The 22209-nt window shown below is 56.4% G+C and overlaps 10 protein-coding genes and 1 non-coding gene across 11 annotated transcripts; 6 read left to right on the top strand and 5 right to left on the bottom strand.

Annotated features, from left to right (window-relative positions):
- Positions 1–40: 40 nt before the first annotated feature.
- Positions 41–1153, top strand: BO95DRAFT_385163 (HPP family protein). The gene is made up of 2 exons (XM_025583468.1): positions 41–495; positions 546–1153. The coding sequence occupies exons 1-2, from the start codon at positions 286–288 to the stop codon at positions 972–974; spliced, it is 639 nt and encodes a 212-aa protein (XP_025444502.1). The 5' UTR covers positions 41–285; the 3' UTR covers positions 975–1153.
- Positions 1154–2171: 1018 nt separating this feature from the next.
- Positions 2172–2783, bottom strand: BO95DRAFT_358127 (SANT/Myb-like DNA-binding domain-containing protein; the record flags this gene model as incomplete). Its single annotated transcript, XM_025582393.1, has 2 exons — positions 2172–2321; positions 2385–2783. Coding segments are annotated over 2 exons (549 nt in total), but the record flags the coding sequence as incomplete, so codon positions are not given.
- A 928-nt stretch (positions 2784–3711) lies between these two features.
- BO95DRAFT_t91 lies at positions 3712–3793 on the bottom strand. Its single transcript has one exon. It is a non-coding gene; the product is annotated as a tRNA-Ser (tRNA).
- A 1879-nt stretch (positions 3794–5672) lies between these two features.
- On the bottom strand, positions 5673–6718 carry BO95DRAFT_358042 (NAD(P)-binding protein; the record flags this gene model as incomplete). The annotated part of the gene is made up of 2 exons (XM_025582386.1): positions 5673–6063; positions 6123–6718. 2 exons carry the CDS (start codon positions 6716–6718, stop codon positions 5673–5675), a joined length of 987 nt encoding a protein of 328 aa, XP_025444500.1.
- Positions 6719–7061: 343 nt separating this feature from the next.
- Positions 7062–9434, top strand: BO95DRAFT_385160 (Zn(II)2Cys6 transcription factor). The gene is made up of 6 exons (XM_025583467.1): positions 7062–7162; positions 7227–7545; positions 7639–7861; positions 7911–7942; positions 7994–9313; positions 9364–9434. The coding sequence occupies exons 1-6, from the start codon at positions 7083–7085 to the stop codon at positions 9418–9420; spliced, it is 2031 nt and encodes a 676-aa protein (XP_025444499.1). The 5' UTR covers positions 7062–7082; the 3' UTR covers positions 9421–9434.
- Positions 9435–9636: 202 nt separating this feature from the next.
- On the bottom strand, positions 9637–10641 carry BO95DRAFT_440981 (uncharacterized protein). Its single transcript, XM_025586080.1, has 2 exons — positions 10077–10641; positions 9637–10017 (listed from the first exon to the last, which is right to left on the bottom strand). Exons 1-2 carry the CDS (start codon positions 10147–10149, stop codon positions 9833–9835), a joined length of 258 nt encoding a protein of 85 aa, XP_025444498.1. The 5' UTR covers positions 10150–10641; the 3' UTR covers positions 9637–9832.
- Positions 10642–11733: 1092 nt separating this feature from the next.
- BO95DRAFT_440980 (uncharacterized protein) lies at positions 11734–12198 on the top strand. The gene has a single exon (XM_025586079.1). It carries the CDS (start codon positions 11768–11770, stop codon positions 12185–12187), a length of 420 nt encoding a protein of 139 aa, XP_025444497.1. The 5' UTR covers positions 11734–11767; the 3' UTR covers positions 12188–12198.
- A 49-nt stretch (positions 12199–12247) lies between these two features.
- Positions 12248–13186, bottom strand: BO95DRAFT_440979 (oxidase ustYa family protein). Its single transcript, XM_025586078.1, has one exon. It carries the CDS (start codon positions 13124–13126, stop codon positions 12302–12304), a length of 825 nt encoding a protein of 274 aa, XP_025444496.1. The 5' UTR covers positions 13127–13186; the 3' UTR covers positions 12248–12301.
- Positions 13187–14191: 1005 nt separating this feature from the next.
- BO95DRAFT_472160 (putative O-methyltransferase) lies at positions 14192–16073 on the top strand (the record flags this gene model as incomplete). The annotated part of the gene is made up of 4 exons (XM_025589635.1): positions 14192–14431; positions 14537–14818; positions 14919–15535; positions 15657–16073. 4 exons carry the CDS (start codon positions 14192–14194, stop codon positions 15829–15831), a joined length of 1314 nt encoding a protein of 437 aa, XP_025444495.1. The 3' UTR covers positions 15832–16073.
- A 1397-nt stretch (positions 16074–17470) lies between these two features.
- Positions 17471–18995, top strand: BO95DRAFT_72920 (uncharacterized protein). Its single transcript, XM_025592181.1, has 3 exons — positions 17471–17722; positions 17779–17907; positions 17984–18995. Exons 1-3 carry the CDS (start codon positions 17579–17581, stop codon positions 18824–18826), a joined length of 1116 nt encoding a protein of 371 aa, XP_025444494.1. The 5' UTR covers positions 17471–17578; the 3' UTR covers positions 18827–18995.
- A 1239-nt stretch (positions 18996–20234) lies between these two features.
- Positions 20235–21949, top strand: BO95DRAFT_451579 (FAD-binding oxidoreductase; the record flags this gene model as incomplete). The annotated part of the gene is made up of 4 exons (XM_025588088.1): positions 20235–20264; positions 20409–20522; positions 20581–21710; positions 21820–21949. 4 exons carry the CDS (start codon positions 20235–20237, stop codon positions 21947–21949), a joined length of 1404 nt encoding a protein of 467 aa, XP_025444493.1.
- Positions 21950–22209: the final 260 nt, after the last annotated feature.

The raw sequence follows: 22209 nt of genomic DNA, 5'->3' as shown, positions 1-22209 counted from the left end.
GCTGGGGTAGGTAGTTTGGAGCTGCATTCAACCAGTTTACCAGTCAACCGATCGTTGCAGCATTGCTTTAGGTAATAGAATCCCTGGGTTGCTGATCCTCGCCCATCCTCGACCATCCCCGTGACAGACAGCCACTCACCGTCATAAACGTCGAAGTACTCCTTCGAAATACCCCTTCACCCGGACAGAATCGACGACACACCTGTATGCTACTCAAAGACACCAGGGCTCAGTTGTCGACATCCTCTCCACTGCAACAGCCCCCTATTCTTCTCCGAACCACTCATGAATGAGCAAGAGTTCCTGGCCCGCCTCCCGCCGTGGCTCAGCCACTGGCTCGGCTACCGCGCCAGCCCTCCCCAGCCCCTGCCCAAGTATCAAGTCTGGCTGTGGTCGTTCATCTCCGCCTTCTGCGGGCTCTGCGTCGTCCAGGCCATCTTCAACTACTCCCACTACTTCCTGGACCGTCACGTACCGGGCATTATCGCCTCCTATGTTCGTTCTCCTTTTGCCCCTGTCCCTTGATCATACTAACAACAATCAAGGGCGCCTCCGCCGTCCTCGTCTACGGCGCCATCGAAAGCCCGCTAGCGCAGCCGCGCGCCCTCATCTTCGGCCACTTCCTGAGCGCCCTGGTCGGCCTGTGCGTGACCAAGCTGTTCAGCCTGATGCCCGACGCGGAGCGGTTCGAGTCCCTGCGCTGGCTGGCCGCCGCGCTCTCGTCGGCGCTGGCCGTCGTCGTGATGCAGGTCACCGAGACCACCCACCCGCCCGCCGGCGCCACCGCCCTGCTCCCCGCCACCAACGAGGCCGTCTGGCAGCTCTCCTGGTACTACCTGCCCGTCGTGCTGCTCTCCTCCACCATGCTGCTCGCCGTCGCCTTGCTCGTCAATAACTGCCGGCGCCGGTACCCCGTCTTCTGGGTGGCGCCAGTCACGCCGAGGCCGGCGTTGCCGCGGGCGGAGGCGAAGTAGGAGGTGCTTTTTGGGGGCGTCGTGGGGTGAATTGTGGTTGTTGTTGTTGTTGTTGTTGGGATGGGGTCTCTTGCACGGGTTTGCGGGCGTTGATTGAGCTTAGGTGTTAGTGGTTGGGTGTTACGGTCAAAGAGCCTTGTGGGATGATTCTGCTGAGGTTTCTCTGGTTCGGTGTTCAGAAAGAAAAACATATGTTAATGTAACCAGCACACAGAAGAAGAAACCAAGAAGGATGATGATGTATAGATATTTAGGAGACGAGATATTCATTTCTAATTTCCAGGATTCAGAATAGCTAATAATAATCAGAACATCCTTCTCAGCACAAGATGGATCACGGATGCAGTAACCTCGTAAATAACTCCCGCTCTCTACTCCGTGTCCACCGTCATATTCACCACCGCCCCGGTGTCGGCAACCCGGGACATGATGCTGCTCAGCTGGCTCGTCGTACACGAGAGATTGAGCGAGACCCGGTGCAGGTTCGTCTCGGCTGTTTTCTCATAGCTGGCGGCGGGGACTGAGACACGTGGAGAGGACGCCCGGGGCACTAAGTCGAGCTCGGCCATGGTGAGGAATGGATGCAGCGGTTCTGTGGAGGAGTGTCGGGAACTCCTCAGGCTGCACGGGTCAGGCGCAAGGTAGAGTGCCTCGTGCACGGTCCGGAAACTGTTGTCCGTCGGGTACTCGTCTACTGCAGGGTAAGCACACCAGGCGGTATCTGCGAGAATGGCTGTTCAACTGACCAGAAGGGAACAAGAGCATCTGACGGTCCCAATCGTTCTCAGCCTGCGTGGCGTCCAGCACCCGGTCGAAGGACGGCAGCCGGGAGCCGCCAATTGCAGACACTGTCAGATTGGGTGTGCTATCCACCCAAAAATCCTCTGTGCTCAACGGGCAGCGCAGGATCAGGCGGGGGTCGATGGTCCCTTGGCCCACCCACGGTGTAGATGTCTCCTGAAAATTACTGGAGGCGTTGTTGGGGGATCGAAGCGACCGGGAAGCTGGCTGCTTGAGCTCGACGAGATGCAGAAGCTCCTTCTGCGCGTCCTGGCTGTCGAAGCAATCATCTAAGGTCCTACCTTCTCTCAATTGCTCGTCGCAGTCCCGAGCGATGCCCCTTTGTGGGAAGCTGCGTTTCCTCCTCGGTTTCACCACCCGGTTGTGCCTGTCACCAGATGCAGGAGGGCCCTTGCTCAGCACAGATGGAGCTGCACTCTCCCCCTTCGCCTGAATCCTCGTGTATCGATTCTTCAAACTCAGCCCCGTGCGCGGAGGGTCGTGGAATGCCGCAATCGCCGACCAGTTGGTGCCATGCGTTTGGACCGCCTTGAGAAGTTCTTCGTCCTGCTCGCCTCCCGGTTCGTGTCAGCTGTCGAGCTCAAAGTAGTATCGAGAATGAATGTTTACCTCTTGTTCAGTCCAATTGCAATAACTGACATCGGGCCGCAACACCTGCCGCCAGTGACTAGCGCACTGATCGGCGCAGCGAGACCCCACGAGGGAGGCGATCTGAGTCCAGTTGTTGCCATGCTTCCGCACCGCCTCGCTGAGTCGCTTGTCCTCCTCCGGCGACCAGACGCCCTTGATCTTGCCGCCGGCCAGCGTGTTCCACCACCGCTTGCGGCAGTCTTTGTTCGAGCGGCCAGGGACTTTCCGGGCGAGCTCACTCCAGAGGACCGTGTCCGAGGTGCCGAGTGCTGTAGCAGAAGAAAGTGTCAGAGTGCGGGATGAGGCAAGGTGGAGAAGGTACTGTGGGAGCTGTCTCCATGCACCCACAGCTTTGAACCAGCTTGCGGAGGAGCTCATCCTCTTTGGTCGTCCAGCTGCGTCTGCTGCGCTTCATGCTTGATGGAGGTCGAGGTAGTATGACATTTGGAGAATCGCTGTAGGGGACACGGAAGGATATAGGGGATACATCGGGCGACATGTACCACTCTTCCCTGCCACCGATGGGTGAAATGTGACTCAATCTTGTTGATAGGGGGATACGGTGCGGGCCAGAGCAATCACGGCGAATTTGAGACAAGTTTGACACTGCGACCAGACATTCAACTGCGACAAGCTTCCACCGTATTGAAAAAGGGCAGGCTGAGAAAGGGAGTCACCACAGTCTCGCAGCCGGTGGAACATACCCCTCCTGCTCCTGTCTGAGTCTCACAATCGCGTATTCTTCATCGTTGCGAGTCTGTACAAATCCATGAGGTGATGGTCCGCCCATCGATGTCTCAGGGTGGAAATGGCCGGTAGTTGTGAGTTCCAGAATTGTGCCCTACCCTTCTCGCTCGACATGAACGGGCCACTCTCCAATTCCCTCAACACATTTTTGAGAGCGAGATAGCATTACTGGAGTCGATTGCCGAAGGAGTATCCGTCCCGACAAAATAGGAACGCGTGCATACCTCTTTAATTCTCACCGACAGAAGCCACCTTATTGAGACATGGTTATTGAGACATGGCGGAGTCAATAAATTGACCTTGGGTCTGAGTTCTAAACCAGCGGGTGAACAGGGATCCTGTCAAGCGGTATAAGATTCAATGGTGCGGGAATTATCGTATCATTTCAACTTCAATTCATCGGCAACCAGCTGTGAGGCTGTATAGTGGCGTCCAAAACCACCTACTCAGGTATCGTTGATACATATAAGTCTGTGCTTTGGTTAAGTAAGAGTCATTGGCTCCGGCCGTTGCTGTGCGGGTACCAGCCCCAACAACAGAAACCAACAAAACCAAAAAACGACAGCAGTCGGATTTGAACCGACGCCTCCGAAGAGAATAGATTTCTAGTCTATCGCCTTAGACCACTCGGCCATACTGTCTTGGATGTGAGTTGGGCTCAAAACTGGGCTTTAGAAACCAAAAACAATGCAGCAGCCGTTATCAACTCATCCTTGACTGCATTGCACTAACCAGTTGATCATCGGAAATATGGAAGATCGGCCAAGCCTGATAGCATGAGTGTTGGCGTACAAGCTATAATACTCAACAACACGCCCAGCCCCCTCTTCAAGCAAGACTCTGTATCGACGGATGTCTCAGGCCTGTCCGTATTCATTGACCAATGTGCTCTCTGTCTTAGGTGACAGGCTTGGCGTAATCGTATCGCTTAACAGAATACCTCCAATAATCTCGTCTGTATACGTAGTCTAGTCCCCATCGGTGAGACATATTGATGTGTGTGGTACAAATGAATCGTTATCACAGGTATGTCTTCACGCCTGTTGTAATTGCCAAGTCATCTCCGGCCGTCGACCTGCTCACGCCCAGTTCCACTACATCGTCTGTCTGCTATGCCTCAAGACACTGCCAACCCGACTTTGTCTATTAGTTAGACTGTGTTCTCACATTCTAACACGACGAGTAGTTCAATTACCCGTTCGCTACCTTTGCTTCTCCCATACGGGAGCTATTGCCCGACGACTTAGTCGCTCCACAATAGGGAGTTGCGTCTCTAGGCATGGGATAACGTTCTCCCCATTATACGAGGCTACTCGTCATTCGTCCCTAGCTTCTTGGACTACTGCTATTGTCGAAAATCTTGTATGACAGCTCATTTTCCTGCTTTGGAAGTAAACGTGCCGGGGTGGCCCTGAAGAAGAGCTGTCACTCTATATCGCCTAATATCTAGAACGCAGCCCGAAGAGTTTCCCTCGGGGTTACAGGCATTCATTGAGATCACTCGGGACCAGACTAAATGCTTCATGTAGCCTGATAACCACGGGAGATAACTACCACTGTTGAGCTCCACCCGTCCAGATCCAGCAGACACCGTTCAACATGCATGTGCATCCCCGGTGCAGACATTCCCCTGACTCAGAGTTCCAGTTTTGGGGCAAGTCTCTCGACTTCGCCACTTTTTTGCAGCTAGCGCTGCACCTCCTGAACCATCTCCTCTAGTCGGCCAAGCGCAACGGGTCCTCCAGATGCCGGTCATCCAGATGCCCATCGATTCTCCAATCTCCTCGCATTGCACTATCCGACATCACTGCTCGCACGTCCAGAAATCTGAGGCGGGCTTCAAGATATCCGATCAGCCCCAAAGGGGGCGGCAGGTGCACCAACAACTGCTTGGAGCGTGGATGTGTCTGATTCGCTAGGTATGCTGGATGCGACCAGAACACCGGCGCACCAACTTAGTGCGGTACGTCTTTCATGTACGGCAAACATTCTTACATTGTCGTCTAATCTCAATTTACTTCACTCAGGAACGGTGGTAAAACATTACTCCGGCATTTCTTCAGGCATTACCCACCGCCCAGACTCTCGATATTGGAAGGAAGCGGAGGAATATCTTCCCACAGGTACAACGAGCTAGACCCTTGGTTATATTTTTGTTTTTTTCCCTATACTGTTGGCGTTGGCGTATGGCGTTGTTTTGTTCTTCTGCTTTGTCCTGTGCCTGTGCCTGGGTTTAATTATGTTAGGTTGGTAGGGTTGTGACCTGGCTTTGGACAGCGAAGAATGCAGATGATAAGAAATCCAACGATGGTGGTTAAAGTGAAGGACATGATAGTATTCTGATCCACCAAACCACATGCCTATAATGGTGCGCAAATACTACCAGCAACCGTCTTCAAAATCACTTGCAGAATATTCTATCCAGTCGCATATTCAGAATAACAAATTTTCATCGCACCCACTTTCCTCATGTCACCACACACTCCTATGAGCTCAGCATTCTACCCTCAACCGGCCTCCTCAACACAGATTCTGCATGATACCAGGCTGGATGGCCTCCAGCCTCCCGCAGAGCGCATCCCACACGTATGTGGCCCGCCGCTCGTCGGCCGCGATGGGGGCATAGGCCTGCACGCCGCCGGCGCGCATGTACCGTCCGTGGGTTTCGCGCCCGGCGGCGGCCGTCTGGACCACTAGCCGGGCACCCTCCTCGGCGGTGCGGGCGGTGATCGCCTCGAAGATCTTGAAGAGCACCCTGGCCAGCCCGGTCGACTCGCTGATGATGCCGGTCTTGCAGAAACACGGGTCGAGGGCGTTGACCGCAATCGAGGAAGAGCGATCGCTCGTCGAGTCGACGAGGGCGGCTAGCTTGATCATCGCGTAAAGTTGCAGTAACTTGGAGAGGTTGTACCTAATGCAGCATATTCCATAAGCAATGGATCCTGTGGCATGTAGGGCGGGTATACTGACTGGTTCATGAAGTTCACGTGGGATTCCTCCCGAAACCAGGTGAAGATATCCTCCCCGTGCTGCGCGGGGTATTCGGCGATGTCGTAGAGCGCGGAGGCGACGAAGGTGATCACCGGCGTGACGCCATAGGCTCGAGCTGTCGCCTTCATTTTCGGGATCATCTGGACCGTCAGCAGGAAGGTGCCGATGTTGTTGACTGCCAGGGTGCGCTCGGTGTCGTAGACGACTTTGAACTTGTTGGCGTGGATCCCGGCGTTGTTGATCAGGACGTCGACGCGTGGAAGTGAGCGAGCGGCCCATTCTGCGAACCGCTTGATCGAGGCCGGGGACTCCAGGTCGAGTTCTCGGACGTCGACGAGGTTGGTCTTACAGTTCAGCTGGGCCTCGATCTCGCGTTTGGCCTGCTCGCCTCGGGACCGACTGCGGCACGCGAAGATGACCTTCTCGGCCCCGAGACGGATGAGGTGCTTCGCGGTCTCTCGTCCTAAGCCTCCATTGGCGCCAGTCACGATGATAGTCTTGTTGGTGAAGGAGGCGGATGGTTGGGGGATTCGGAGAAGGAATTGGGTAGAGAAGAAGTCGCTGAGGGTGGGCATCGTGCGACTTTGGGTCTATGCGACTATGAGAGTATGGCTGTCGAGGAATTGGACTGTGGAAAGTGACTCTGAATTGATAGAATAGGGCTCTACCTTACGCATGTGATTGGCGTTCAACTATATATCTTCGTCTTTTGCTATTCTTCACAGTGGCATACAATCTCGGGGTTAAGTCCAGACAGGCCGGATATAACAAGTCCGTGGAGATCAGCATCGTGCAGCCTCAGGTATCAGGCACCAATTGCACGTGAGGCTCGTGATCGGTTAAGTCCGCGGATTTAAGGCTGTACTCCGCAGCTTACTTTGCATCATTCATCATCATCATCATCTTTCTTGGTTTCTTCTTCAGTGGGCTGTATTCTAGATGCAATCTCCCGTCCAACCCGTGTCACAAAGACGACGCGCCCGCATTCCTCTATCGTGTGACCCCTGCCGCACGCGAAAGTGTGTAGATCACATCAATGCTCTGTATGATCCGAGGCAATGGCTCCATTGCTGACCTAGATAGAATCAAATGCAACCGGGAATACCCTTGCCAGAACTGTATCACTCGTGACGAGCAGTCATCATGTCACTTCAAAGGGGCCAAGATTGACTCCCTTTCGAATGCTCGGCGTGAGAGTCAGCTCGATCCCATGCGCCAGCGGATCGACCAGTTGGAAACTATGGTGAAGAGACTCATTGCCCACCAGACACCCGAGAGCCCTAAGCCTGGCGACCTGGTCGCGTCCCCTACCAAAGATGTAGCCTCTGCGGGGAAGGTAGTGCTCGATGGCGCCCATTCAGTCTACCAGGGTGGCGATGATTGGTATGATGTGTTAGAGGAGGTATCTCGTCCTGTTCCTGATTCCAAGGCCACCTCAACTATCTTCTATCACCTGCAGATTTGCTGTCATTCAAGCTCAACTGATGATTTTCAGATCAACCAACTCAAAAACACCTGGACCCAGGCCCAAGACGACCGAGTGGGCCATCAGACTCCACCCACGCAGTCGCAACTAGCCGATGGATCGAGCCTTCTGTTCGGTCAAGTGAAGCCCATAGATCGAATCGAAATCCTGGCCACTCTCCCACCCAAGCGCGAATTGGACAATCTGGTGACTACTTTCTTCGATCGCCCAACCTTCCCAATAGCCGTGCCTCGTACGTGTCAGCCACAGCTCACTTGGTCCGCGAATCTGACATGTCTTAGCCATCATCCACAAGCCGACCTTCATGCGGGAGGTAAGAGCACACGACCCGTATTGATCGTATCCTAGGGTAACCTCAGCGCAGTATCACGAGCATTGGAAGAACCCATCCCACGCGAACTTCATCTGGCTGGGACTCTTATTCTCCATTCTTGGTATCGTCATGCTAGCCTATCACCAACACGGCGAGCCACCAGAGTATGAAGGCCGCTCGGAGTCTCTCTTCCAACTGTACCGCATCCGCACGGCGCAGTGTCTCCTGAGCGGCGACATCGCCAAATGCCTCCCCTACACCGTGGAGACCCTGCGCTTCAACGCCACCGCCGAGCTCAACCGCAAGGACGACAACCGCCGCGGCCTCTGGATCATGACCGGCGTGCTAGTCCGCACGGCCATCAACATGGGCTATCACCGCGACCCCGCGCACTCGTCACCCCCGATCTTCCCCTTGCAAGCAGAGTATCGTCGCCGCATCTGGCTCGCCGTGATCAGCATGGACAACATGACCTCGTTCGGCGCGGGCCTCCCTCGCATGCTGTCCGCCATATACTCCGACACGAGGGAGCCACGCAACCTGCACGACTGGGAGCTGCCCGCGGATGATGCCACCGCTGCCAGCCTCCCACCTTCCCGACCCTTGACCGAATCCACCGCGGTGACCTACCTAATCGTCAAGGGCCGCCTGTGCCACGCCCTCGGCCGCGTCGCAGACCTCAGGTCCAGCCCTACCCCCAGCACCTACGCGGATGTCCTCGCCACCGACCGCATGCTGTCCGCGGCCTACGACAGCTTCCCTCCACACATGCAGCCACCGGCCCCGCCGCAGCCCCCGGAGCAGCTCCGCCTTTTCCACGCACAGATCGGACTCCGGTCCATCTACCACCGGGCGATGTGCACCCTGCACCGCCGATTCCTGGCCCAGGCCAAGACGAACCCGCAGTACCGGTTCTCGCGGGATCGGTGCCTCGCCTCCGCCCGCGCGCTGCTGGCCACCCAGCGCGACCTATCCGAGCAGTGGTACCGGTTCGCGCACACGCGCCAGATCCTCAGCTTTGCGGCGATGGTGGTGTTCCTCGAGCTGGAGCTGATGCGCCAGTTCCCCGCTGCGGAGGACGCGGTGGAGCAGGCGGATCTACGACGGGATCTGGAGACGTCGGTGGCGCTGTGGGGGGTGAATCGGGAGACCTGCGACGAGGCCGGGAGGCAGTGGCAGGTCCTCGCTGGGATGCTGGAGGGTGTTCGTAGTTGTTGCTCTGGTGCGAAAGATGGTGGTGGCGGTGGTGGTGTTGAGGCGGCGTCGGCCGATCATGCATCTGGCCTGGGGCTGTGGGGCCCTCCGTCCCAGATGCCAGGCGTCGATGGTTTCACTTTCGAGAAGGAATTGGCCTCCGTCGAAATTGATTGGGTATGTTCTCTTCGTCGCTGGCGGTGAGATTATGTGCTAATCAGTTCTAGGCTGCATGGGATTCTTACATTGAAGATGCTGGTTTTGCATCGGGACCAATCTACTAATCCATGGTTCTGTGTACCGTAACTTGAGAGAACGTAGACCTACAGCAGACTATATACACGCACAGATCCATCCTGATACACATTCAAACTCGTTTCCGTTATTCACCCTGCACCTGGCACTGCACTCTACCAGACCCCCCGGATCCCACACTCCTTTGCAATGCAATAAGGGGAAATTAACTTCTATGCTCTAACAACGATACAAAAATCTCAAATAGCACAAGAATGGAGGAAGCGACCATAAACAAGTATACATAACATCATTATCAACATACTAAACCCGGGTTCAGTTTAGAGACAGGAGGAGTCATCACATCGTGGAACATAAGCCGAAAGCTGCTGCGTGGCGCCCCGGCAGGGTCGAAAAGAATCCCATTTCAGTTTTTGGGCTTTTTTTTCGCTTTTTCGTTTCTCATTCCGGTACGGCCCAGGTATAGACGACCTTGTCGTCGCCGTCCTCTCGTTTGCGACTCTCCGGTACGGCCCAGGTGTAGACGACCTTGTCGTCGCCGTCCTCGCGTTTGCGACTTCTCTCCGGTATGGCCCAGGTGTAAGCGACCCTATCGTCACTGTCGGCTACTTCGCGTCTGGTGGATTCTACATGAGATTATGTATGTTAGTCTACCGGTAGATGACAGGCCGACTGAGCAACTAACCTCCGACGAGTGGTGCAGCGTTGGTGAGGGTCAACGCGGCCAGGCCGCAGTATAGCACCGTGGTAAGATGCATGATGGGTGTAGTAGTTTGCAAATGGAGGAATTTGCAAGTCGATTGAGTTCGTTCCTCGAAATTCGTCCCCTTACACCAAAACACGAGAATCGGGTAGGAAAGGTTCAACTAAGAAGTTGCCAGCAGAACCACCCCCACCGAAATGAAACGCTTGTATTGACTTTCGTAACGGTCGCTAAGAGAAACTGACAGGTGACAGCAGAGAAAGGACAGGCGACAGATTGTCGAGACAGCGGAATCCGGCGGGTCACAGCATGGGATTGAGCATCCTTCACAGAAAAAGAGGGGTGGGGAGGGTTGGGAGCTGACGGACGGGGAAAAAAAGAATCAATGGAAATGGGGGGAAAATGCCTTAGTTAAGGTGGTTGAATGGCCGAGAAACGTAACAGCGAACAGTTCATTCATTTCATTCATCCAAGAAAGTTAAGTAGATAAGAAAACGAACATTGAGAGGAACCAAGGGCAATGAACCAGTTTACCCATCAACCTGGGCGGGCGACGACACTGCAAAAGGTTTCGGCTGCCGGTTGGAGAAACACGAGGGAAAAGCGAACTGGCAGGGCGTCCACCGGCCACAATACCTACGTACATGGCGTCATGGTGTTTCCCTTGGCAAGGTATGTCATCCAATTTTGGGTTCTTTTTTGTCTGAATTCCGACCGGGAGTGGAAAGGGTTTCCTCCGCCCCCAATCGCCTTTCTGCTGCCTTGCAGTCATTTCAATTCCTTCTTATGTCTGTCTGGGCCGAGCGCGGCATGAGGGTTGGTGGGGCGGGCTATGAGGACACATCCGTTGAGTAAAGTCGGTATGTATTGATGTATGGACGTGTTTTCCTTTCTTTTCCTTTTTTTATTTTTATTTTATTTTTATTTTTCTTTCTCTTGTTTTCTTAATCCATTCGCTCTCTGACCGAGATAGAATATAGGTTCTTTGTAGAGTAATCCTATTATCCCGTCTTGTCAACTCAGCCACCGTTTGAGGAGGGAAAGGATAAGAACAGAAGAAATCAAGGTAGTGGCGCGGGTATTATTCTCATGTATGTACAGTTATTACAGGTGTAGTGTTGGTAGGAGGAACTACTGGCAATCTTACCGCAGAACAAGGATCTCTCGGTCTAGGATTGTTTATGCACCTCTGGCCCTGCATCTACCGGCACGCCGGAGTCGCTCTTATCGTATGATAGGAGGGATAAGAGAAGGAAGAAGTAGAAGAAAGTCTCAATTTTAGATTTTATAAGTTCTTCCCCAACCTTTACTTTCTTTCTCTTCTATCGGGCGCAGGGTGAGTTGACCATCATGTCGTTCGAACTCCCCTCCAAACCCCACGAGCCCTTGATGCGCGGGGAAGAGGACTACCACGATGAGCCCGCACCGCCCCGACACCGCAACGCAAACCCGCGATCAACCTTCATCCGGTGCGGCTGGATGCTTCTTGGATTTCTGGTTGCTGCGGTGGTTTTCGGCCTCGGGGTTTCCATTGGGAAGGGTATTCCGACCAGGAAGCGCGAGGGACTGTTGAGTACGATTTCCCCCACCTTTTCATAGCAACATACTGGAATCTCACACTGTTTTTCCCTTGACAAACGACTGTAGTCCCCGATGGCGACATCCAGATCCACATGGAATACAACAGCACCTTCTCGCAGCACCCTTCGCCCGAGACCGACGCGGCGTGGGCCTCCCTCTTTCCCAAGGGAGTCGGTTTCGTCAAACACCCAACCCTGGCGCCCGAGCTGTCCGGGTTGGTCGTCTTCCACGCGCTGCACTGTCTCAACGCCCTGCGCGAGGTCTACTACGCTGCCGTAGACGGGCAGCTCCCCCATGTGGCGGACGAACACGACCACATGAAGGACCCGCACCACGTCCGGCACTGCTTCGACTACTTGCGCCAGAGTCTGATGTGTGCAGCCGACACGAACCTCGAGCCCGTTGACAAGGAGCTCCAAGGCGTGACGGGATGGGGGTATAGTCGGACGTGCCGGGACTACGAGAGCGTCAAGGCGTGGGCGGAGGCACACTGGTCGAACGATCCCTCCTAGCATTATCTGCAGTGTATACAGATTACGAGATTCTTTATTCTATTCAACATACCATGGATCATGATCCTCACAAGCCCAAGCCATCTGCCATATACATAGAGTGAAGTCATCAACCTAAGCGCCGCCCAAAACCCCGGGCTCCCACGCATCCACCGCTCGTGCATCATTCCACTTCCGCAGTCGCTCCCAATCGACGCAGACATGATTCCCCTTGGCTTCGACCGTCAACTCCCTCTGCTTACCCTCCGGACCGGTCTGAATCCACCGGAACCCACTCAGCGTCAGGTCCGCCCGACACAGACTCGCCTCCCGGAGCAACTCGACGCAGTGGTCGACGTGCGCCTCCTCCTCCACCAGCACCGCCGCCGGGGCGTCCGCCAGATAATGATCGCGGTAGATCCAGTGGCGGATGCGCTTAAGGCAGTGGAGTTCGTGGAACACCCCCAGTTGGCCGACATACCCCCCAGGACCTTCGCCTGCGGGCCCGACGATCGGGAGCGAGGTGACGTTGTAGAAGGCGAGGTCCTCCCCGGTGACGCGGATGTTGTTCTTCTCAAACAGCGTGTGCCAGGCGGCCTCGAGCTCCGGCCGCGGTTTGCCGGCGAAGGGGTTGTCGTGGAGGCGGACGGGCCACGGGCGGGTTTCGTACCCTACGGCGTTGGCGGTGCGGAGGGATGGGAAGATGGCGTTGTTAGGGGTGGTAATGAGTCTGTCAAGGGCGATCGGGTTCTGGGTCAGGAGGAGAAGGTAGAGGTAGAGGGGGATGAGCAGCGTGTATGCGACCGTGATAATGCTGTAGTGTATCCGCAGCTGGGTGCGCTGGCGCGGGCTGGGGGTCGCCCGTTTCCCCGCGGTCTCGGACAGGGTCTCATGGTCGTTGAGGCCTTCTCCCTCCTCCTCGGTTGGAGCGAGTTGATACCGTTGTTCGTCCTTCCTCATGGTGGATGCTCATTGCAATGCATGGGGGAAGAGCAAGCTCCCTCTATTCACTGGGCCCCCATGGCCATGAACAGAAAGCCCCCCTTCGGTGTGGATGACATAGCCGGGGCACTGGTGAAGAGACAACAACAACAACAACAACCACACCACACCACGCCACTTTTCTCACATGCAAGGGTATCGGTCTCGTATTGATGCGGTAAGGCTGTGGAAACGACATCCCCAGCCTTAGGCAGCAGGCATTCATCTTCTTGGAAGAGGGAGGGGGTTTTTCTTTTTCTTGGAGGATATTTTGGTGGTACAGGCGTTGGGTGGGGTCCCAGCAGCCACTTTTAATTAACTTTATTATATTATAGTGCATCAAGAATGAGCTGAATAATCCAATCGCTCTGCTAGTCCGACTGCGCACCGATCTCCACATTCTTCAGCAGGGATTGTCAGTGCCACCTGGCCGGGGTGGTGGATGGGCTAACTATGCCGCTTTGATCGGAAGTGGGGTATTCTGGAAAGGAGCACATCATTTCGACGTCTGAACAAGTCGCCAATAGCCCCAGAATACACACACACAGTTCACCGGTCGCTTTTATCGCTGATGTCGCATTACTAGTAACTGCCATGTACTCCTAGCAGGAAGTACCTCGTAGCGAGGCCTTGGACGGCCCGCCAAGATTCCACTCGTGCTGCTGCAAGGAACTGATTCTCGTATCCCGGCTCTAGCGTGGGTCGAATGTGGTCAACCCGACCAGCACATGGCGGGCCACGAGATGATTTTCTAGCAACATCAAGACCCCAATCCGGCCGTGCGCAATCTCCACGGCATACGTGGGCAGAACGGGCGGTGCAACTCCCCGGAAGCGCGGGGGTAATCGGCCATCCATCAATGGCATCGCAAATGCCATTGACTGACATAGTATATGATCCCTGTCACCTCGTGGACCACCACAACGCCGTCGGTGACTTTGTCTCCACTCCATGGACAGCGCCATCGACTCAATCGATTGACCCCGTTCGTCGTCTTGCATACGGCGTGACACTGTCGTCACACTAACTAGCTATACAGCAACCATGCCGTCCCGTCCGACCTCGGATGCAAATTTTGCCGACCTCGGCCGGTCAATCGCGTCCAACCTTGACCGCATCACCCAAATCTATACCGACCTCCAGCAACCGCTACCCTCCTACGAGATCGACTCACCCCTCGACTTTCCGGTCGAGGTGCAGCAGCTCCGGCAGAAAGTGCTCGATGCCACTCTCCAATTGCAGCAGCTGTTACTAGGCCCCAGGGAGAGTTTATTTTTGTGGGCAGTGAGTCTTGTCTCCCATCCAGTACATCGGCAACGGATTCTATATCCGCAAGAGGTCCCCCGTCATGTGACTAACCTCAACCCTCCCTGCCTCCTGCCTCGAAAGAGGAACAATATAGGCACCATCCGCGCGGTCTGCGACTTCGATCTCGCTCGTTCCTTCCCCGTCGGCGAATCGGCCACGTTCGCCGAGATCGCGACCACCGCTGGACTCCCGGAGCAGAAAGTTCGTCGGATCATCCGCCATGCTGCGACCGAGGGGATCTTCCGCGAGGAGCCGCAGGGGGTCGTGAGGCACACGGCCGCGTCGCGGATGCTGGCGGAGGACCAGGTGATGCGCGATTACATCGATGTTCACTATACAGAGATCCTTCCCGCGATGAAAGAGGTCTGCATAGCATCCCCCCCCCCCTGCACGGCCCCTTCGGATCTGTTCTGTAATCATTTCGGACCTCTGACATGACGGTTCTCACCTCACCGTGAACCAGACCCCAACCGCCTTGCGCAAATGGCCCAACGCCACCGATGCCGCCCAAACGGGCTTCTCGCTCTCGCAGCCCCCGACCCATCCCACCTTCTTCCAATACCTGACCACCCAGCCCGACCGCGGGCGGGTCTTTGCCTCGGCCATGTCGACCTACAGCACCGGGCCCGAGAATGACGTGAGCCACCTCCGCGACGGTTACGACTGGGCGTCCATATGCGGCGGAGGGGGCGGCGGCGGGGGCGGCGGAGCGGGCGTAGTGGTCGACGTCGGAGGTTCGACGGGGTATGTTTCGCAGGCTCTCGCGCAGGCATTCCCGGCCCTACGCTTCGTCGTTCAGGACACGGCGCCCACCATCGCCCAGGCGCCCACCGCGACTGCTTCACCCGGGGAACACAGTCGGGTGCAGTTCATGGCGCACGACTTCTTCGCCGACCAGCCCGTCCACGGGGCGGACGTGTACCTGCTGCGCATGGTGCTGCATGATTTCGGGGACGCGGACTGCGTGCGCATCCTGCGCGCGCTGGTGCCCGCGCTGCGGGACGGGGGCATGGTGGTGCTGAATGAGTTCTGCTTGCCTGAGCCCGGGTCGGTGGGGTTGTTGGAGGAGAAGCATATTCGGTATGTTTTGGGCCCCTCTCTCTAGCGCAGATCTATTCCTTGTGGCGACTTGTTGCCGTCGCTGAGCAATGATGCCCCAACCTCGTCCTAACACCGATCCACTGATGATGATCTCTCCCAGAACAATAGACATGAACATGCTCAGCCTGTTCAATTCCAGTGAACGCGATGCCGCAGACTGGCGGGCGCTGTTCGCGCAGGCCGACCCCCGCTTCCGGTGGCGGGGCGTCACCAAACCGGCGGGCTCGAATCTCTCCGTCATTCAGGTGTCGTGGTCGTCCCCAAGTGCCGAGTGAGGCGCGTGGAGTGGATCTTGGGTGTGAAGATTATTCCGATTTCGGTGAATGACTAGTTGCGTAGGTGGGGGGTGTTTCCACTTCTCTTCACATCGTTGTAGTGGGGGCCGGAAAAGCCGATCGTAACGGTTTCGTGTCTTGACTTTATTTTTTTTTTATTTTTTTTTTCTTTGGCGAACAATTTCCTGCAGAGATAGGCTGTGTGGGATCCTTGGCATTGGTTTGTTTTGTCAGCGGAGGTGATGAAGAACGCAGAGAACACAGAGGGCCAGACTTGGCTGTTTTGGTGGGGAGTGCAATGACTGAGTGAGAAGGAAAGAAGGAATGAATGCAGTGGGTTAGGTCGGTGATAACCGGGGATCAGATGATTTTCCCATCTGCGGTTTTCTCACTGCAGTCAGGCTAGCTGGGTAAATCGTTGGCGAGCCGCGGTCTGGTCTGGGCCAAGATTGAAATGCCATGGTGGTGGGGGGGGGGGAGGCGGAGTCTGAGAAAATCGATGATCGGGGATCATCTAGGGTGAGAACAGGCACGCAAGGACAATCTTACTCACATACTCCGTACTTTGTGCTCATAAAATCCTATGTACTCATGCAACAAGTCGATAATCAAGCAATACAGCAACGAGGCTGTGCAATTGCCCACGAATGTCCGAGGTTACGGACTCCACTCCTCTGCAGTGACTTCAGCCAAGGGGGGGGGGGAAACCCGAAAGGGGGCCTCGGAGAGGTTGAGGTGAACATCCCTCGTGCGCAGGGTAAGCCGGCCCAGCCAATCGAGTGGCAGGGTTCCCCAGGCTAAAAGATGACCGCATGGCCACATGCATGGTGTGTTGTGCTCCCCAGCCTCTTGCTAGATCTTGGCGGGAGGCCGGGCACGTTCTGTCTGATTTGTTTCCTGAGCCGCGAGTCGAGGGGTGCTGCTTGCTGACTGCAACTTCCAGACGGTCCAAAGATTTGACGGTCAGCGTAGGAACGAAAAGTCAGGAATCAACCTTAAAGTCAGTTCCGCTTAGATCCATAGGATGGATGTCGAGTAGACTAATCAAGAGGCTGTGATCAACCACTGGCACTGCATCAACTAGCTCATCAGCCCTAACTTGGACTACCGTGTAGGGTGCAGTGGAAGGGAAAGCGGGAAGGGTTGCGGGCCGGGAGGGGAGGAGGGGCCAAGTAGTCAGAGCGCTGGCCCCCAAATAACTCCAAGATACGGAGTATTCAGTAACTTAACTGCTCAGCGCCATTCTCTCACTCATAGTCTAGGCATTATGGTCACAATTCACAGCAGGGTGACCAGCCCATGATCTGGTTCTATCCCGTGTGTGGGATGCAGGCAGGCATGTAAGCACCCAAGCAAGGGGACTAAATATTGGATTTGTCCGAGGACCAACAACTATTCGATCGGACCTCCATGCTGACTCGCTCACTGGCTTACTGTCCCACGCTTATCCGACCGATAAACCCTACCTGCCTGCCTGCGATTGGCACCCCAGCCAAACAAACATGCACAAGCGCATACCTAGCATGCTGACACTTGACCAGAGGGGGGAAGGGGAAAGGGCAAGGCGGAGGGGGAGGGATAGCGCTCGTCCTAGCCTCTTCGTGACTTGACAAGCAAGGTAGGGATTAGCAGCGAGCATCATGTATTTGCGCGACATTCCCCTCAATTCTTTCTTCCCTTTTCCTCAAAGCTGGTCTCTTGCGTTGTCGGTCCGTACGCTGGCAACCCGGATTGCACTGTCGCCCGCATGGGCTACAACAAGGGGGAGATGATAGCCTTAGGCTTCATCTTGATGTTTGTACCCGCCATCTTCGTGGGGTTACGTGTCTGGGCCCGGCGCCTCTGTGGCGCTCACATGGGCTCGGACGACTACACTATCTTCGCCGCCTTGGTAGGATTCGAGCACCATTCCCTCGGTCGCAGACCTGGGTACTGACCTCACCGTAGTTATTCTGCACAGCCGTCTGTATCTGTCAACTGATTGGGGCCATCGATGGACAATTGGGCCAAACCCAGGCGACCTATCCCAATGGGGAGCCCATCCTGGACGACCCACGGTTTCTCACCTACGAACGGGTGCGTATATGCCTCCACCTCGCTCGAGAAGCTGAAAGAGTCGAGAAAAGTAAGCCACTCTAACCCGCACGGACAGGCCAAATTCGCGCTGCACATGTTATCCGTGATGGGAGTGGGGCTCAGTAAAGCGTCGGTGATCCTGCTGTATATGCGCATCTTTCACACGCGGACTTTCCGGCGGGTGTGCCAGCTGTTTCTAGGGCTGGTCATTGCGTGGACGGCGGTGATGTTCTTCGTGTGCCTGTTCCAGTGCTATCCGGTGACGGCGCTGGTGGAGGGGTTCTACGGCAACAAGTGCATCAACACGATGGTCTTCTACAACGGTCTGAGCGGGTCGGACGTGGTGCTGGACGTGTGCGTGCTGCTGCTGCCCATCCCGATGGTGCTGCGCGTCAAGCTGGAGGTGCGGCAGAAGGCGGCGGTGCTGGGGATGTTCCTGCTGGGCGCGCTGGCCGTCGCCTCCAGCATCGCCCGCCTGGCCGCCTTCATCGAGTGCGAGCGCGTCCTCCTCATCCACTACAATAACGAGACCTACTACACCTCCGGCGTCTTCATCTGGACCGTCGTCGAGCTGGCCCTCGCCATCATCAGCGCCTGTCTGCCCACCCTGCGCCCACTCTTCTTCTATCGGAGCCGGGGCGGCCTCCCCACCGGCGACACCTTCAAGCTGGCCCACGAGTATCACGATCACATCCCCTCGCGCCAGGCACGGTACGGTCGCCCCACGGACACGATCGACGAGCTGGAAGCCGCTGTGCCGTGTGACCGGAGTGGGCCCCCGGCCAGCGTGCAGATTCAGATCCAGCGCACCTCCTCCCACGAGCGTCCGCACCCGACCGACGGCGTCATCGTCGTCGAGCACAGCACGACCTGGACGGACGTCGAGGCTTTCAAAACCGATATTGCGATTGCCAAGTGACGGTCTCGTGGTTCTTCTGATGAGTTGTATGCTGGTATGAGTAATCGGATCATGTTGTTCTCTCCATAGCCTCTGCCCTAGTTTCCTAGTTCATAGTGAATCTGTACATTGCCCTCGATGGGACGTGTATTAACCGCCAAGTGTTCTGCGTCTATGCGCGGGTCGAGTCAGGGGTTCTTTGCCATTGCTAACTTTACAATACTTGCTGTATGTGTCTGGAACTTAGAGATGGTCATGTCCCGAGTTGTTTTGATCGCATGTTCGAGTGCAAGTTATCTTCATCTGGGCTCTTCCTTGAGACCTACCACATACTTGAGTTCTCAGCCTGCCCAATCCTCTAGAGCTCCTCTAGGAAAGGGACATGATTCCATTGAGCGACCCATCTCGAAACATTCCTCCACCCTGCCCGCCAATAGCTTAAACCTGTGCCCCATGCACGAATGCCGCACAAGGCCCCAGACCCACCATCAGGAATAAGCAAAAAGAAATAAGAAATAAGCCTGGGGTTAAAAAAAATGCACCTCGATTACTGAACACGAGTCCCCATTCAAACTAATGGCTCATACCGCCAAGGGTTTCCACGTGTTCCTGTGGCTTCTGGAACTAGTTGAGAATCAACACGCCCCGTTCCTGGTTCGTATGATCACAATCCCAGTGAGCACCCCACTAGGAGTCTCTAGTCAACTGCTAGTCAACTCGCACTCCCGACAAATGATTACCCAGCATTGACCCCCCCACCCCCCGCTCAGTCAATTTCAAGTCGGTCTTTAGTACCATTGAAAACCAGAAGAATGTCTGCAGTGGCTTGAAACGCCACCGCATGGGCGCTCCATTCTTGACGGCGCGCCGGGCGTTCTACCAAACCCTGCCGCGCACGAGGCGGCCATGTGTCTCGTCCGGTTTACCCGGTAGCTGCAGCAGGTAGCCAGCTAGCGCATTGCAACCGCTTCAGATTCCACAAACGGGATATCTTCCTCGTAATCATATCGACAAAGAAAATAAGCTGCTAGCTTCGCCAGCAGAACAGTCAATGTAGCGCACCGTGACTGGTCCACCCCCGCGAAGCACCGAACCGGAAGTCCAAACCGAGGGTTGACGATGCAAGTTGACAATCCCGCCCACCGCCGTCGGGGTCGGAGTGGGAGGAAAGGATCGAAGGCTAAGCATCCACGTGCGCCTTTTCGTGGCGTGGTTGAAAGCATCGAATCGGCAGTCTGGCTCAGCTTCCGTGCAGACCAAGGGGAAGTCTACGACTACAGCATCCAGTTGGCCTTTGATGGTGCGGGGTCCAATCTACGCACATGCTGCTCTTTCTCCCCGCCCCGCTTGATGGAACGGGATGAGCCCTCGATCGGTCCCAGAAGTATATTAGATGCGGGATGGCTGCTGGATACCTTTTCTATAGTTCATGCCTCTTGGTCCCCTTCATTCTTACCCTGTGTGTGGTGTCGCGGTGTGAAACACTGAGATGAGGGTTCCATCAGCATTGCGGCTTGCTGTCTTGACAGGCCCGGCCGAGGTCGAGGCGTGGACGAAGTACACCGCGTTTGAGACGTGCTTGCAGCCACTGCTCTCGTCGCAGGCCACGATCCTCAATGCCTCGTCGACGGTCGTCGCCCCGCGATGGACGGAGTACGGCGAGCCCGTGACGAACCACGTCGTCAACGTGGCGACAGAAGCGGACGTGCAAGCCACTGTACCCTCCCCCATCCCGTATCCCCCAGTATCGGACTGACCCCACACCACAAACACAGGTCTTCTGCGCCAACGCCCACGACATCCCCTTCCTCGCCCAAGCCGGCGGCAACGCCTGGAGCACCACCTGGACCCTGACCAACACGACCACCCCCTCCATCCTCATCAACCTCCGCGCCCTCAACGCCATCACCTTCTCCCCGACCCGCACAACCGTCACCGTGCAAGGCGGCACCCTGACCTCCGAGCTCCTGGCCGCCGCCTACGCACACGACGCACAGGTCGTGACCGCGAACTGCGACTGCGTCGGGGTGATGGGCGCCCTGCTCGGGGGCGGGTACAGCCGCATGATGGGGGAAAGGGGGTACATGATCGACAACGTTCTCTCACTAGACGTCGTGCTAGCAACCGGGACGCGGGTGACGGTGACGGCGCGCTCGCAGCCGGAGCTGTGGTGGGCGCTGCGCGGCGCCGGCGCCAACTTCGGGGTAGTCACCTCGGCGGTCTTCCGCTCCTACCCGACCCCACGAACTGAGAACCACGCCTGGCTGGGCAGCCTGGTCTTCAGCGAGGACAAGCTCGAAGCGTTGGTGGCGGCGATCAACGACCTCCCGCTGAGCCCCCAGATGGCCATCTTCCTCTACTTCGCCACCACCGGCGCCCCGGACTACACGCCGGCCATCATCGCGTTCCCGTTCTACCTGGCCCGCGCGGGCGCCAACACGACGACGACGACGACGATGACGGAGGAAGCCCGCGCCGCGTTCCGCGCGATCCTCGCGCTGGGCCCGCTCTCCGACACGACCGCCTGGACACCCTACGACCGGGTCAACGCGGGCAGCGGCTCGTTCTGCGCCGGCGGCGGCCGCAAGGTCAGTCTGGGGTCCGCGCAGCGGACCCTCGACCCGGCCGCGTGGCGCGCGATCTGGACCTCGTTCACGCGGTGGGTGGCCGCGTCCGGCGGCGAGCAGGTGGGCAACTCGACCGTCCTGATGGAGGCGTACAGTCTGGGGCGCGCGAGCGCCGTCGCCGCGGACAGCGCGGCGTACGCGTGGCGCGCGTCCAGTCGGTTCAATACCGTCGCCATCGCCTGGTATCGGGATCCCGCGCTGGATGCGTCGGCGCGGCAGTGGGCGGGGGATGTGCGGGCGCTGTGGAGGGAGACGAGTGGGCTGAGTGGGAATTCCACGTGAGTTTGCCTCTTTCTTTGGATCTGCGATGGTTGGGTGGGGAGGGTGCGTGATGGGCGTGCTGGATGCAAGGTGAGCTGTGCTGACTGGGCTTTTCCTGCGGGTTAGGTATATCAATTTCGCGTTTGGGGATGAGAGTCTCGAGGATATTTATGGGGATCATTTGGAGAAGTTGCGGTTGTTGAAGAGGGTCTACGATCCCCAGAATCGATTTAATCAGTTCTTTCCACTGGCGTAAGGGGTGGGTGGGTGGGTTATTCCTGTTCTGGTGTGGATTTAAGATAGTATATTGTACCGGATGCGTGCTCTGTACATAACCTGAGCGAATGCATGCGATGTCTTGAGTGAGGTCTGGGGGACTAATCCATGCAGCGTGTCGACACAGGTCAGCATAGCTCGCACTGCGTCTCGGGGTGAGGAGTTTGGTGAAGGGCAGGCTAAACCCTAACTAGGTAACTTAGTCTATGCAGGGTCGGAGTCGGAGAGTGAGTGAGTGAG

The sequence above is a fragment of the Aspergillus brunneoviolaceus genome (genome assembly GCF_003184695.1).
Source record: "Aspergillus brunneoviolaceus CBS 621.78 unplaced genomic scaffold BO95scaffold_18, whole genome shotgun sequence".
Lineage (NCBI taxonomy): Eukaryota > Fungi > Ascomycota > Eurotiomycetes > Eurotiales > Aspergillaceae > Aspergillus > Aspergillus brunneoviolaceus.
Note: the sequence above shows the minus strand (reverse complement) of the source record. Positions and strands in the feature narration are given on the sequence as shown.